The following is a 16524-nucleotide window of genomic DNA, read 5'->3' on the forward strand; positions in this document are numbered from 1 at the left end:
CTTAAAAGTAGGACGTTATTGTACTTGCTCCCAATGCATTGTTAATAAAAAAAATGAACAAGTTTATATGAATGATATAATTATAATTCGGCAGATTTGTCATAGTACATTGTTATAATGGGAACAAATGAAAGTTCGATGCTATAAAAAAATTACATTGATCAACCCGGCCACCAGACGGGTATAACACTAGTTATTATTAGGGTTTAAGTGGAACAATGTATGCATAAGTATATATAAGATAAATTCTTAGGTTTGAGTTAATAGAATTCATTCTTATTGGTCCAAACATATTGACATGGATCACTAAAATAATCCATACCATCCAAGTAATATCTAAGGGTCAAAAATGCTTCTCCTTGTTTTTAAGATTTTGGTTTTAAAATTTATGGGTCCATCATTATATATACGTTATAAAGTAGTAAGATATATGACACACGACACACCCAAAATTTAATATACGAAACGAAACAGGCATCCGATTCCCATCTTTTAGACTTTTACCATATCCAAATTCATTTTACTAATCATTAAATTAAATTCATCAATGTCCTTTTGGTCCCAACTCCCAATCTGTGGCTTGGGTTCAATACTCTTTATTGAGTTATTCACATTAACTTATAACTTACATGAATCATGAATGTGCACATTAAATCGAACACATTCCACTAAAACAACCAAAGGAGTACACGACTACAACGGTGAGGATAACGAGGTTGAATTTTATTTTATTTTTTTGAAAAGGATGTTAAAAATACAGAGATGAATCACAATATCTTCTTAATGTTAGGACAAAAGAACAAATAAAAATAATTTTTTGGTAAGTTATTTTTTCTCCGGGAGCTTCTCGATCAACTCGGGTATTATGTCAAAAAGATCACCTACAAGTCCGTAATCAGCAACCTGCACTTGAAAAATAAATTATCAGTATTACAAATTTACAATATAATAACAAAAACAATTAAAAAAAATAGTAAAACATATATAATATATATTTTTTTTGTACACCGGGAAAATAAAAAATCCCGGTGTCTTCAAGTTGCCAACAAACCGATTTATTGGCAATTTGAAAACATGGCTCCAATGTGTAAAATTGAAAAATGATCCATTTTTTTTAAGTTGCTAATGAAATCAGTTTGTTGGCAACTTGATGACACCGGGATTAGTTCACTTCTCCAGAAAAAAAAAAAAAAAAAAAAAAAAGGTTGAGTTGAGGGGTGACCTGAAATATCGGGGCATCAGCATCTTTGTTTACTGCAACAATGACTTTGGAATCTCTCATTCCAGCAATGTGTTGGATGGCTCCAGACACACCAAAAGCCATATAAAGTTGTGGAGCAACAATCTTCCCCGTTTGTCCAACCTATACAACATAATAAACATCCCATATAAACTACTTAACATCATTCATCCAGATTAATGACATGTGACTTTTTTACCTGGAGCTCATTGGGAACATATCCCGCATCAACAGCAGCACGAGTAGCACCAACTATTCAACCAACACAACACAAGAGATGACACCAGAAACTACAACACAAGAGATAACATATAACATTAACATACCTGCTGCACCAAGTTTTTCAGCAAGTTTTTCAACTATTTTAAAATTTTCAGCACTTTTAAGTGCTCGCCCCCCTGTGATCACAACACGTGCGCTTCCAAGATCCGGCCGTTCCGATTCCTGGCTGCTTTGCTTCACAAATCTACAACTCCCCTCTATCAAAATAATATCAATTATATTCTTTGCAAAATAAAATGAAAATATATATATATATATATATATATATATATATATATATATATATATATATATATTACTTGGATTAAAGTTAAACAACAAACCTTCACCAAAACTTGAAAGATCAACCTGGTGTATTGGTGCAGCATTGGTTTTAGAATCAGGTGAAGCAGAAGCTGGAAACGAGGTCGATCTGATGGTCAACATGCAGGGATTTGATCCAGTGTAGCGGATAGTACATAGAGCATTGCCAGCATATATCGGCCTATCATATATATGAAAAGAAAAAATAAATAAAAATAATATGAATAAGGAAAGAGAATACTGTAGAAAAGAAAAGCACCTGACAAATGTTCGAGGCTCTGATATTTCAATAACATCGGTGATCGGTGAGACATCAAGAAGGGCAGCTGCCCGAGGTAATATATTTTTCCCAAAAGAACTTGAAGCCGTAACTATATGCGAGTACTCATGTTTTTGCTGCACCAAATGGATTAATTTGGCCCATGGTTCTGCTAGAGTGTGTTTGAATTTATCAGAATCGGCCACAAGCACCTAAAAACATTAAGGCAATTACATCAATAAGACAAGGAATTTAATAAATAATATTTGAGTACCTGAGAAATACAAGGATGGCATGAAGCAGCATTTGTAGCAGCCTCTTGTAAGGATGGACCTGTCCCGGCCAATAGCAAAGATAAAGAGTTGTCGTCTTTACATAACAACTTGCTAGCAGCCTCTATTGAACTCAGGGAAGTGCCACTCAGTGAACCACCTTCATGTTCTGCTATAATTAACGTTCCAAGCTGTTACAAAGTTTTCAGAACAGATTAGAGACCATGTATACCTATATAAATGAAGTATTTAAGTAGTTTTATAGACCAACAAGAACATCTATGAAAATGGAAATAGTTATAGAATATTGACCAGAAAATATTATATTTAACTACATAGGACATAGGTCACTAATTACCAATAATAATGTTGTGCACCCACCACTTAAGTTTACGTACAACAGGAAGAAGCAGAAAAAGATTCCAAATGAAGGAAGGACCACTACCAATCCCAGCAGTCCTGCAGAAGTAGTGGAAGAGCAGGGGCAAAATGGGAATGTGGAGTACCAGCTGTCATTCATGTCTATTTAACAGAGGATACAACCTTAGCTCAGGAGCATATTATTATTCATAGAAGTTTCTATTCCTTGGAGATTTGCAGCATCTCGAATAGCTACTATAACAAATTGGTATCAGAGCATAATCTGGATCATGGCTGGAGAAAAAGGAGGAGGAAAGGAGACTGGAGGAGCTCAACTCAAGGGGGTGGTATCGTTGGAGACGGAACTAGGGATCTTGTATGATCGATTGGAAACTCAAGGCAACCAGATCCAGCACCAGGCGGACTCCATAGCTTCCATCCAGTTAAAGATAGATCACAGGTTTGAAGAAGTGTTGAACGCCATATCCAAGAATCGTTCGACATGAGCCAAGGAGAAGAAAACAGCGGAGGAGGAACCCAACGTTACATCCGTTGTGTCCCTAGTGGAGACACTTAGGGATTACAGCGGTGGCTCTCGTAATGACACCGGAGGTTCCAGAAACAGTCACGGGGGAGGAGAAGAACCAAATGGTGGAACCAACCGGAGGTATAGGAAGTTGGACATGCCTCTCTTTGATGGGGAGAACCCCGACGGGTGGATACTGAGAACAGAGCGCTACTTCAACTTCCACAAGTTATCGGAAGGTGACAAGATGGAGGCGGCGGTTGTGGCTCTTGAGGTCGACGCCCTATTGTGGTTCCAATGGGAGCACCGGATCAAGAATTTTAGACTTCGTTGATCAGTTCTAATGATGAAACGTCTTCCCAGAAGATAATGCCTCCACTTTCTTACAGCCAATACTATGGCCATTAACTCCTTCTCGTAGACGGAATTGAGCCTATTCCTTGCTCCCAGTACTTGGCTGTAGTAAGCTATTGGATGTCCGTCTTGGATCAATACTGCTCCTCCAGCATCAGTTTCCACTATGAACAACTTGTCAAAGTTTGGAATGCCAAGATGGGTGTGTGGATAAGGGCTGATTTTAAGGTCTGAAAGGCTTCATTGGCAGTTGCATTCTATCCAAAACCATCTTTCTGCAACTGATCTGTCAAGGGTGCTGCAATACTAGCGTAACCCATGATGAATTTTCTGTAATATCCCACTGGGCCTAAGAACCCCCGGAGTTCCTTCAAGGTGGAAGGAGTCGGTCACGCCTCCACCGCCTTGATCTTTTCGTTATCCACTGCTACCCCATGATCTGAAATAACATGTCCCAGATATGCTAGATATGCTATCTGCAGCTTTCCCACTTCACACTTGCTCGGGTTTGCAAAGAATTTGTGGGTGCTTAGTGTTTTCGGTACGATTTCCAAGTGAGACCTGTGTTGATTCTCATCTTGACTATATATCAAGATGTCGTCAAAGAATACTAAGATGAACTTGCGCAGATAGGGCTTAAACACTTCATTCATCACTGATTGAAAGGTAGCGGGGGCGTTAGTGAGGCCGAAAGGCATTACGATGAATTCGTAATGGCCTTCGTGGGATCGGAAGGTTGTTTTTTGAATATCTTCTTTTTTCATTTTAATTTGGTGATAACCAGATTTTAGGTCTAGCTTTGAGAATACCCTCGACCCTTGCAATTCGTCTAATAACTCTTCTATGATGGGTATCGGGAACTTGTTCTTGACCGTTACCTTGTTGAGACTACGGTAGTCCACACAATACCTCTACGACCCATCTTTTTTTTTACCAAGAGAACAGGGCTTGAATTAGTCTGATACCTACCATAAATTAGTCTTTTGCTTTCTTGAATAAGAGATTGGATGTTAAATTGGCAATTAAACTACTCGACTTCTAAAAACTAGATTGCAAAGTGTTTCTGGATGTGCACTTCCAAAGTAATTATATTGCGATTTAATCAGTAATCAGCTACAGCATAAGGCTTGGGATAGTATGATAGATTTTAGTTTACCCTTAGATTGCAATTCAAAGTTATCTTTGCCCCAAAAAATCAGCAGAATTAGATGCGGATTTGCTTTTGCAGCACATCCAAACACTCCATTAATCAACCATTAGCATGCTAGGGCAGAAAAATTAACACCTATAACTATCGCGAATTTGTCAAAAGCTAATCATATGAATCAACGATCAAGTGATTTGAGTAGTTTGCTAACATTAATTAACAGTATAAATCAAAGATATCGAATTAGATGAGATTCACAACAGCAATGAAAACGCAAGTTAAAATCAACAACCAAATAAATAAACAATTAATCATTAAAAAGCAATCAATTTGGAAAACAAAATCAAGGCTTACATGTCTACAAGAGGAGATTGAACGAGGAGCGTGAGCGATTAATTGTCTGAGAGTAATAGCTCGGAGCATTGTGTTGCGTGTAGCTGTCTACTCTGGATTCTGGAGCCATAGAAAACACATCCATCGTCAAACTCGGCCTACTATTTTTTCTTTATCTTTTCGATGTGTTTATTATTTTAACCAAGTCAAACGTTTTACATTTGCCAAGATTTTTTACTTCTAAGATCAATGTTTAAAAGGTTATTTACGATAAAAGCTGTTGTTTTTTTATTAATTGACCATTATTTGTGATATGATTTTTTTGGAATTAAACCTTGTAGTGGGTTTCATCGTTTCTCATGTCAGTAAATGAGAGGGTTAAAATGTAAAGGTCTAAAGGGTAATCGAACATTACAGTTCAAAATTACTAAAAAATAGGTTTTTCCTTCAAGATCATAATGTCTTTAGTTCGTGCTGTGCTAAAAAAAAAAGAATGGTTTTCGGTAAAAAAAAATTCATTTTGTATAAAAAATAAGTTTTTTTGACATTAAAGTTTTTAAGTTAGTCAAATTTTGTGGTTGTTATTATTATGATGAATTTTTGTTTGTTTATGGTCAAAGTTTGTTAAGTTTCTTATTTTTGTCGTTGTTACCTATGCTAGTTCCTTAGTTTTAACAAAAAACAGAAGATGAGAGAAAAGAAAATAGAATTTTGTGTTACGGCATTCGAAAGAACTTGAAAGAAAAGTTAGGTGAAAAAGTTTTATTTCTGTATTATTCTATTTCTTTTCACTTTCATTCTTTAAGGAAACTTATGAACACAAAATTCTTTTACTTTTTTTTTTCATTTTCATCAATTTCTTTTTTTTTCTTGTGAAATTGAACTCAGGAACAGATCAAGATGATAATAACAAACCTGGATTTGACCGCCAGGTAAACAAAACTTAGAAATTAGGATCTCTTTCATAAGTAACCTGGATTCGACCACCATTTTTATTTTTTCTTAGGTTTTTCGAGTTCTGACACATTTGATTTCTTTTTGTTTCATATGTAATGATAATTTTTAATACTTTATTATGCTTATTACTGCCCAAACTTATTAGAATTGCAGCCAAAATATTCTATTGATTCTCAGGATTTCAAACATGGAGTTGCAAGCAAGAAGGTTGTGGTGAAGAAAGCCTTGTTATATCTACTTTCGAGAACACCCACTACCCCACTGCAATTAACAACTTCTTACCTGGTAAGATGTCCGATTTTTGCACTTCATCTAATACTTATGTCTCTTTCTTCATCCCTCGCCCTCCTTCTCATTTGGTATGTTTATATTTTATTTTTGCAGGGGTTTGAAATTTATTACTATTTGAAGCCTATCAGGTTAGTATTATCTTTTAGTTTTGTTAGATCAAATCAATTTTATGTTTTATTTTCAACTGGCTATTCTTCACATTCTCGATTATGGTCGCTATCTAAGTAAGCATATGATATGGAGTTATTCTACACTGAAAATCCGCCTTAATCATTTTTCTATCATTTTCTTACATGGCCCGATACAATTTGTTGCTTCCTATTTGTTGTTAAGTTTTCATGTTAACTGAGATTGATGTTTATGCAATATGCTCACAGTATCATCATTAGAACGACCCCAAACACTCTTTAACATCTCTCTAAAACCCTAGAAACTACTACCATGGTATCAATCTTGTTGGACCAATCTTTGAACTTGTGGATGCTTGCTAATGTCTTTGCCATTGAAGTTTTAGTAAATTACGAATTTTCCCTTGTAAATAAAGTTGATTTGGTCTTGGTTTTGTTTATAATATGAATCGTTTTATGTTTCAGGTGGATGGGTAAGTGGATTTACACAAAAAAAACAATGATTGTGTATGATATCTGATATCTTTATTATAAAGATTAAGAATATAAAAATCTATATATAAGTTTTTGATAGTTAAATGTTGCAGGTAAACTAAATAGTGGTTTTGTTGACTTGAAGATTATGCACTACTATCGAAAAGGCAAGTCTTTGGTGCTAAATGTAAGTTATTTTAAGAACTGGGAACGTTTTCATTATTTGGTTAAATAAAAATGGGTAGATGAAAGTTTTATCTAGATTAGTTGGTAACATGGGTTATTATTTATCTACCTATTTAGAGTGCAAGTCTGTTAAAGGAAGAAAAAAGGATTTTATGGTAAACTTAACACATTTAGATCTTTACGTATCTCTTTTTCATTTTCAAGTTATCTTTTAATCGTGTATATGATAAAATGGAACAGCAGGTTTTATATTTCGTTTTTCTTCATTTATGTTTTACACTATGGTAGTATTCAGCAAAGCTTTTGAAGGACAGATAGAGGAAAGTTTAATATTTTTTTGTTTATTTTATTACAACAGTGTAGTACAACAATTTTTGTTTTTCTTACTATGGCATTGTACTTTGAAAAAATCTACTCACATATTTTTTTGTTTGAATGAAATTGCTAATATTGGGTAAAGTTTTTGAAGCACATTGCCATAATAAGAAAAAAAAACCAAAGGGGGATGTTATAATAAACGAACAACTAAAAGTAGATTGTTATTTTGTCTACTGACTTTTTTCTTTAAAGATAGATAGATCAACCAATCTATAATAGCCTGTGTTTTTTGTGAAATGATAGTAGGGCGATATCGATGTGTGTAATGAAACAAAAGTAGGCTGCAATGCATTGTGTATTTTCCTTTTGTCCAACTAATGTGTCTAATATTTGTATTTTCTTGCAGCTTGAGTACAGAGTGGTTAAAAAATACCGAAAGAAAACCTCAAGTTCATCACTTTCTTCATTTTCAAATGATCCAAAAATTAAACAAGTTTCCCTAGAGAATCTGTTACTTGAATGGGTTTTTTGTCGAAAATGATTTTCAAATGGTCCATTAGCTGGCAGAAGCGCGCCAGGCCAGGTTGGCGCTCTAGAGTAGTCTAGGCCATGCTAATGGACCATATATCACCAAGTCTCCCCAGTCTGATGTTATTGGTACGCGGCCAATAACATCAGACTGGACTTAGTCATATAAACTGTGTGTTGTCAAGTCCCCCTAGTCTGATGCGATTGGGTTGCTGACAATCGGATCGGACTAGCCAAAGCACCAATACATTAAATAGTAGAGAGAATGACCGAACCTCACCCACGAGAGTCGTGGGTTTGTGTGATGAGCGAAACATTGCTTATGCAGCTTGAGCTGACTTGATACTCCTTCATTGAGAGGAGCATGATATGGTTGGTGTGACGCAACGCAATTGTTGTTGCGGTCATGTAGAGCAAAGCTGAAAATAATGTTATTGCGGAGCGGGGCTGTTGTATGACATGGATGTCGTGGCGTTTCTATCGTTTTGGAGGAATGTCATCGATAATTATCTTCACAATCTGTTTTGCATGAGCATTGATAACCATTCTGAAGGTGTTTCTTGCTCGAGCTATTCCTAGCTGGATTCCCCCCAGTCTGATGTGGGTAGCGTAGGTAGCCGTATCAGACTATGGTGCATATGCAAGGTTGTTATAAGAATACACAATGAGGTTGTTTTCTATGATAATAGACAACCAGATGTAATGTAGGAAACACCTTATTGATCATCCGAGCATGGGAAAACCATGTTGATTATAAGTGAAGAGACACCAAAGGTGGTGCTAAGCATGACCTGAATTTATGATGTGCGACTTACGATCCGCTGTAATGGAGTCAGGCTGAGAAGCCAGGCGACTCGAGGCGAGGGTACTGAACCTCGCATGCGGAGCTTGCCGCTATAATAGAGTCGAGCCGAGAAGCTAAGCGACTCAAGGCGAGGGTGTTGAACCTTGAAGGGTTGGGCATAACATCCTACAATCTATGTGTCTGGCCCGGGTGATCAGTTTGTGTTGAAGTGTAATGGCGCCTGATGCTTTGCTGCATCACTAGTTGTAGTGATGACTGATGCCTCGTTGTCTTGGCTATCTGCCGAGGACTATGCGGCGATGCTACTTAGAGTTGTATAATGTAGTTGCTGTCGAGTGGTGCGTAGCGAGACTACCATCAAGAGCTAGTCCACAGGGCCGCTGAGAACTGAGCATCGAGCTGCTAGCGATAGATGAACAACATGATCACTGAGAGCTGGGCAACGAGACTCCTGAAGGTTGAACTACGAGGCTACTCTTTCAATCTGGAATACCAATGTCACCTCGGGGATGCACCATCATGCATAGTGTCAGTTCTGCATGTACTTTAACTCTTCCCCTTGGGAATAAAAATCACTTCTACATAGTGTCGTACCAACCCTACCCCCCCTTTCTTAGCGGAGGCAAGGAATGGAAACGATGGATGCATAGTTGCGGGAAATTGGGCAACACAGCTACTGAGAAAAGCGAAGCGACCTAAGTACTAACAAAATCTGGGTAGCGCGACTGGCACGACTGTTGGGAGTCAGACAACGTAACTGCTGATGACTAGGCTTTATAGCTGTTGAGCTGGGTCGCATGGCTGGTGAGGGTCGGGCTACATGACTGCTGAGGGCCAAGTTGTGCGACTATTGAGATCCAGGCAACGCGACTGCTGAGAGCTAAGCAGCACGACCGCTTGATGTTGGTCAACACGGCTGCTGATAGCAGGGCAGCGCGGTTGTTGAGGATAATTTCGAAATGCTTCACGACTAGTAGTAACGTACTACTCTTCCCCCTCTTTTTTTTTGAAAATGATGAGTGGTCTGGACCGTTAACGCCTCCTTACGATTTGAATTTTGTTGCGAGATCGCAACATACGAGTGTCGGGCGGCCGCTTGATAAAACATTTTAGAAAAATGACCCAATTAATTGTTGAGGTAGCCCAAAAATATGAGATAGACTAATTGAGAGGAGCCCAAAACGAAATTGCAGTCTATTAGGTCGACATCTTTTTTTTTTTTTTTGTCGAGTGGGTCAAGTAGCTGCACATCTTCAAGAATCGGACTTGTTGGCCGAAATCACTACACTTGAGCGTTGACAGATAGGCCATGACTGATAGGTCAATTTATTCTCGCAAAAACTGGACCATATTAATTGTTTTATATAGCCCGGATACTAATATATAAGGTGTCCAAATCGAATGTCCTAGCCCAAATATACAATATAACCCATTTGCAGGAGCCCATTTAGCAAATAAACAACCCATATTGTAATCCCTTCCTTTTTTATGTATATACGGGCTGAAAGATTTTAGGGTACTAGGTTTGGTCCACTTGTGATGTTATCAGTTTAGAATCGAGAATACTCCAGGTCTCCAATCCTCATCGTTCTTTCGCTGCCACGAGGTGCCAAGAGGGGAAAAGCAGCGACGATTGGGTGGTAAGCTCCTCGTCAGGGGGAGTGGTCAGAAATGATCGAAACAAGAGTTCGACGGCGGTGTGGGTCTGTTGGTTCACGTGTTGAAACATTCGGCGACTGGCGGCGAAGTCAGGGCGACGCTTCTTCAGCGGAGTTTTGTTCTTATGGGTCAGGTGGCGGTAACGATGGCGATTGGTTGCAGGTAAGCTTTGGGTCAACCCAACTCGGGTCCAATTCTTCAGCCTCGTCCAGGTTATCTAATTTGAACGATATCTTCACATCGGCCTTCAATTTCACGTAATCCTTCGAGCTTGTTGTTTTGGAAACTAACTTGGTTTCTATATAACGTCTCGATTTCCTCAATTGGCCATTGTAGGAGCTGCTTCTGGTTTTTGTGGAGCCATAGACTCCATGGGATCGACTGGTGACGGGAGTTGCTGGCGCCGAAACTGTTGTGGGTGATCAGGTGGGTTTGTGATTAGAGCTTGTGATGTGTTGATGGCGGAGACCAGAACTGTGGTTTCTCAGTGTTGGAGCTATCGGCGTTGGTCTTGGTGGAGCTATGGTTCCGCTTCCCCAACGATGAATCGAGAAACAAGGACCGGTGGTCGCTGCTGGAAGCTACGGGCTCTGGTTGCTGGCGGAGCGACTACCACTGTCTTGGATTGGGTCATCGATGTGCGAATAGCATCCTTGGCCATTTTACCTAGTCTTGCGCAGAGGAGTGGGGCAGGTGGGGTCCAATGCCAACTCCTTTTGTCTTGTTGCTTCTTCAGATGTGCGGGCCCACCTGACGATTTTGACCTTATTGAGAGCTTATATCTTGAATCCTATGACCCACCTAGATGCTTGTCTTGTCTCATAGTCTGTGTTGTATACTGCACACCTCCGCCTTTTTTTTGTGTCATCTAGAACGAGATATAAGCACCAGGCATTTTTGTTTTATGGTGCACTGTGCATCCGTCCCCCATTTTCCTTTGTTTTTTTTTTGTTTGTATTTATTTTTTTGGTCGGCAGACAATGGTACTAAGTACCATTCTTGTAATGTATATATTTTTTGTATACATCTTTTTTTGCAGATCGTATCTTCTTGTATAACTCCATTTCTACCCCTTTTTTTCTTAAACCCATTTACTGAGATGGTAACTAATTCAGAGATAACTTTGAAGTGGGTTAAAAATAAATACATGGTGGGTGAAAAGCATACGAAAATACTCAGATGAGATTTCTGGAAGTTTAAGAAGATAAAAAATTCATTTATTTTTACTTCAAGTTTTTAGACAAGATTTCTGGAAGTTTAAGAAGATAAAAAGTTCATTTATTTTTACTTCAAGTTTTTAGACAACTTGAGTGAATTTGAAGACCATAAACTAAATGAGATCTTCAGAAAGATACATGGACTGAAAGTGGGTTAGGACCCATCAAAACTTCTTTTCCCTTCATTTTTTTTTGAAAGTTTTTTGTAAAATGTACAAGCCATATGGCTGTGTGTACAAATGGTTGTTATTAAAAATGCATAACTGAAGAAGAGATTGATAATGTATGAACAAGAGGTGATAAAACTCATAGGGAACCTCTTTTCTTCTCAACTTACTGAAAAAACCTCACCATATTAAACAAAAACGAATCTAATCAAGTGTTCTTCTCATTAAACCTTCTTTACTCTTCAGCTTGCTCAACAGATCTAAAAATCTTTTGCTTTCCATCTCTAAGCTTCCATAGGAAGCACCAAATAAACAACTTGAATGAAGTTGAACATGAGAAATCAGGAATCAAAAACCGATTTTCTTGATAATGAGCAAGCAAGAGAGGTAAAAACTTGTAAAATATTGTTTGTTCTTAAACTTGCTGAATAAAATTCGAAAATACGAATAAAGATGGGGAAAAACTCATAAAAACCTCGTTTTTTCCCCAACTTACTGAACAATCCATCGAAATATAAACTGAAAAATGGATCTAATAAAATCTTTTAAAACTCGAGAGTTGCTCAAATGAACTAAAACCAAACATATTTAGACATCTGAACAACAAACAAAGTGGATCTAACGATCTGAACAAAAAACTCAACAGATCTTGAGATCTGAGCGAAAAAATAGGCTGATCAAAAGATTTATACGAAAAACTAAGCAGATCAATAGATTTGAATGAAAAACTCATAAAAATTTCTTTTCTCTTCATCCTACTCAAGAAACCCCCAGAATATGAACCAAAAAAAGATTCTAAGAATATTTTTGCAAACTTGGGGAGTGTTTGAGTGAAGGAAATCATATAGATACATAGATCTGGACTAAAAAACATGATGGATCTACAGATCTAAAAGATGGTGAAGCAAATTTGAAAAGATCTTGGCAAAAAATAAACAGATCTGAACAAATGATACTAGAAATTAACAGATCCGAGGAAACCTGAGATGAAAACCCATCAGATCTAAACAGATGTGAGGAAGAACAAGCTTGAAACAAATTGAGGCTTTTGCTACTTGCTCGAATCCGGGATGGCGCCAAATGATGTGACATCGACCTCCAGCGATTCTTCTGGTCTTCTGCTGCGGCGGAGATCTGGACATCACAGAGCAAAGTCGTTAGAGCCGCCCAGGGACTGTGCCCCGGGAGCAGACTCCGACGATCAAGTTAGATCATCTGATAGATCTGAGATTGTTCTCCATAGCTGGAGAGAACCATCTTGGTGCTAGTGGTGGTGTATGGTGGCTGACGGCGGCGGGTGGCGGTTGAGCCACCCGGCCGGAGTATAGTGTGGCGGCTGAGCCATGGGGAAGGTCTAGTGACGGCTGAACCACTTGGAGAAGAGTCCCCCATCATGGAGGAGGCATTATTCTATTTATAGTGGACAATTAGGTCAAGGGGAATTAGGTCAGGCCTTGGGCCAACCCAATTCAGGCCCAACTAGCAAGGAGCTGGGCAAGGCCGCCCGGAGGCGCCGGACGGGGTTGGCGAGTGCGCACCAGGAAAGGCTGGAAGGGGAGCGCCAGGCGAGGGAGCGCCGGGCCGGGCCGACAGGAGAGTCCCCAGCATGGCTGGCAAGAGAGCGCCAGGCAAGGCTGGCAAGGGAACGCCAGGCAGGGCTGGCAAGAGCGCGCCAGGCCATGCTTGTGCTCTAGAGTAGCCTAGGCCATGCTAATGGACCATATATCATCACTGTCGTTACAGCCGCGACCACTGCAACTTGAAAAACCATAGGATCGAATTGAGGTGGAGGTGGTGGTTGAGTTGGAGTTATTGGCGGATTGCGCCTATTTGATTTACGAGGAGGCATCTTTCAACTATAAGTTTACAAAGATGAAGATAATTGTAAGTATTCAATAGTGAGTAAAATGAGAGTGTTCCTTGAACTAATTCACCATAGTTCAACATGTAATTGATGAAGCGTTTGCAATAGAGGTCTACCACTAAAAAGATGAAAGAATTTGGATAGAGATTTTCCAAGAGAATTAGATGGATGTCAATATCATTGGTATTATCGATGTATAGAGTTCGGGAAATTTTGACCTTGTAATAGGTCTACAACATACCAATATAGAGAAAACTTTGACAGCCCAAAGACCTAACGAAACAGAAGTTTAAGGTCTAAATATAAACAGGTGAATAATACTAGAGTCTAAAAGTAGACTTAATCTATATCCAAAAGAGTGAGTAGAGTATGCTCTACTCGCGAGGAGTGTTGTTCTGGTTAGTACTAGATTCTGCCCTGGATTCAGCTAATTGATGTTCTGTTTCCCACACACACCTTTCCAATGCAACTTGGCTCTGTCGAAGTTCTCTAACTTCGGATCGGCTGGCATTCAGTTCCATCTGTAGTGCGTCAGTGTGAGTCCTTGTTAACTCCTGGGCATCGATCAAATGGCGGAGATGAACAGTGTTGACTCCTGAGTTAGCATGAATTTCCATGACTTGGTCAATGGTTGCTCTTCCTTGTTCAGCATTGCGAGCAACACGACAAACCAAGATAGGGAGGATTCTGTCAGCTGAGCCTCCCTCGCTCAAGTTGTAGAAGCTCCGGTCTCCATTATAAGGAGGTGGCTGTCCCTGTTCGTGGCTCCACCTTCCCAATTTTACTGCCCACAGAGGCGTTAGGCCTTGAAAGTCCTGTCGTGGGTTAGGATTTTGGGCAACTTGAGGTGGATTATTAACCTCTGGTTCTGAGTCGGAATCCTACTGAAGCTCCTCTTCGTTCTCTTCCTCAGAACTCTCCTCGAGGTCTTCCTCTTCTGGGACTACTGGGTTATCTTCTTCTTGATCAGCTTCAAGCCATCCACCGTTCCCTTGATCAAAAAGTACGGGTCTCCCGGCAGATGAAATACAACCATGTTATCTAAGCGAGAATAGGGGTGTAAGAGACATATAATAGATGTATTACTAAAGATATTTATAAGATGATCTTTACCAGTTACTTCAATACTCACGTAGTGCATACCAGCTATATATAACCAAGATAGAATAGACCTTCGAATAAGTGATCCAACTCTAAGACCACAACCAAACATGGAACAGGAAGTAAAGCGAAGCTCACAGATTCTAAGTCTATAACATCTTAGTCACATATAACCTTAGCGCATCCACTCCGCAACTATTGACCTACTAGTAAGGGTCGTTTTAGTTTTCACATAAGAATTATAGTACAACAAAATACTCCTATAGTATTTTAAGTTTATGTTCTAGTGTTTCTTGATAGTATAGTTGGTAAGTTTTTAGACTATTTGCAACACCACAACCATTCCTAAGCATATGTTAATCACTTCTCGGCTAGATATAGTTGATCAGGCTATATCAATCCCAGACCTTATTATATATCCCCAAGCCTACCTGTGTTGTTCAACAATCACACTACTTTTGTTTTGTTCTAGTATGACACTGTTCTGGTATGTATGCATGTATGTATACTTTAGTAAAATATTTTATATTTAAAAAGTATAACTCTTGGTCAGAGTGTTTTAATCCCGTTGTGTTTATAGTTGTATATCTTTTATGGGTTGATATACTTAGTTCACTATAAACAATGCTCTGATACCAATCTGTCAAACCCCCAAACCGGAACGACGGAAACGTTCGCGGGCGGAGAACGTCATGTACAGTATCATAACAATGCACAATAGCAAAACAAGCAACAACATCCATTGCATTAATAGAATAGTTAATACATGTGTGTTCTTTGAATAGTAGTATGACACCAAAAATGTAAAGCAAAAATAAAAGACGAGTCTGAACATGCTCCATCTTCTCAAAACCTGATCCAGTGTACCTGTCTACCGATTCCCTGAGAATACAAGTTATTTTAAAAGAGATAATCAACATTTAAGTTGGTGAGTTCATAAGTATCTTAATGTCAAGTGTTTGCATTTGTTTCATGAAAATGTTTGTATTTGTCTAATAAAAATGATCGTATACATCCCCGAAAATCCTATATTTCCTGCTTTAAATGAAAAGTAGTCTTCTACCCAAGACTCGACTGTTTGTATGTTTGTTCTCTTGAAAATAGTGTAAAATGTATGTTTGTACTTGAAATAGTATAAAATGTATGTTTTCCATATTTGTAAAACTATCTTTACTTAGAAAAATAGTATGCATTTCTCATGTGAGAATATCACTGTATGAATGAAATGGAAAATGAAGATTTACAGTAGTATTGTATAAAATACACTACTGATGCATTAACTACCTTGAACCAAAATGGTTAATTAAGGTTAAAATGTGATTAAGGTTATAACCATGCTTGATTGACTAGTATAAAACACGATGTTCTTCAGGCGTCGAAAATGATATGACATTTGTCACCCGTAGACCTGCAAGTCCCATTGTAGCTAGCAGCAAGGTGTGGGATGGTCAATCCCGTATAGATCTATACACAAACTCACGCTCTCCCTCCAGGAGACTGGTTACAAAACGTGACATAGCAAGAGTATTGCTATGCCTTGAAATAGTATCTCACATTTTAGTTATCTTGTTATTGTTATAGTATGTAAGTTCTTTCTTGTTCTTGTAAATGAATAGTATACTTTGTAATGAATAATAATAGTATGTATGTATTGATTCATGTATGTTCCTCTGTTCTAGTAAATAGTGTGCATTGATCCTCTAAACTATACCTATTATAGTTTACTAGTATGTTTGTTTGAACTATAAATGAT

The 16524-nt window shown here is 38.4% G+C and overlaps 1 protein-coding gene and 1 long non-coding RNA gene across 2 annotated transcripts; one reads left to right on the forward strand and one right to left on the reverse strand.

Annotated features, from left to right (window-relative positions):
- Window positions 1–702: 702 nt before the first annotated feature.
- On the reverse strand, window positions 703–5241 carry LOC145126065 (electron transfer flavoprotein subunit alpha, mitochondrial-like). Its single transcript, XM_079061471.1, has 8 exons — window positions 5098–5241; window positions 2359–2547; window positions 2085–2296; window positions 1846–2006; window positions 1567–1719; window positions 1440–1492; window positions 1223–1363; window positions 703–903 (listed from the first exon to the last, which is right to left on the reverse strand). Exons 1-8 carry the CDS (start codon window positions 5164–5166, stop codon window positions 826–828), a joined length of 1056 nt encoding a protein of 351 aa, XP_078917597.1. The 5' UTR covers window positions 5167–5241; the 3' UTR covers window positions 703–825.
- A 5051-nt stretch (window positions 5242–10292) lies between these two features.
- LOC145125398 (uncharacterized) lies at window positions 10293–11462 on the forward strand. The gene is made up of 2 exons (XR_013715969.1): window positions 10293–10679; window positions 10759–11462. It is a non-coding gene; the product is annotated as an uncharacterized LOC145125398 (long non-coding RNA).
- Window positions 11463–16524: the final 5062 nt, after the last annotated feature.

This window comes from Lactuca virosa, chromosome 7 (genome assembly GCF_052849685.1).
Source record: "Lactuca virosa cultivar CGN04683 chromosome 7, Lactuca_virosa_CGN04683_v6, whole genome shotgun sequence".
NCBI lineage: Eukaryota > Viridiplantae > Streptophyta > Magnoliopsida > Asterales > Asteraceae > Lactuca > Lactuca virosa.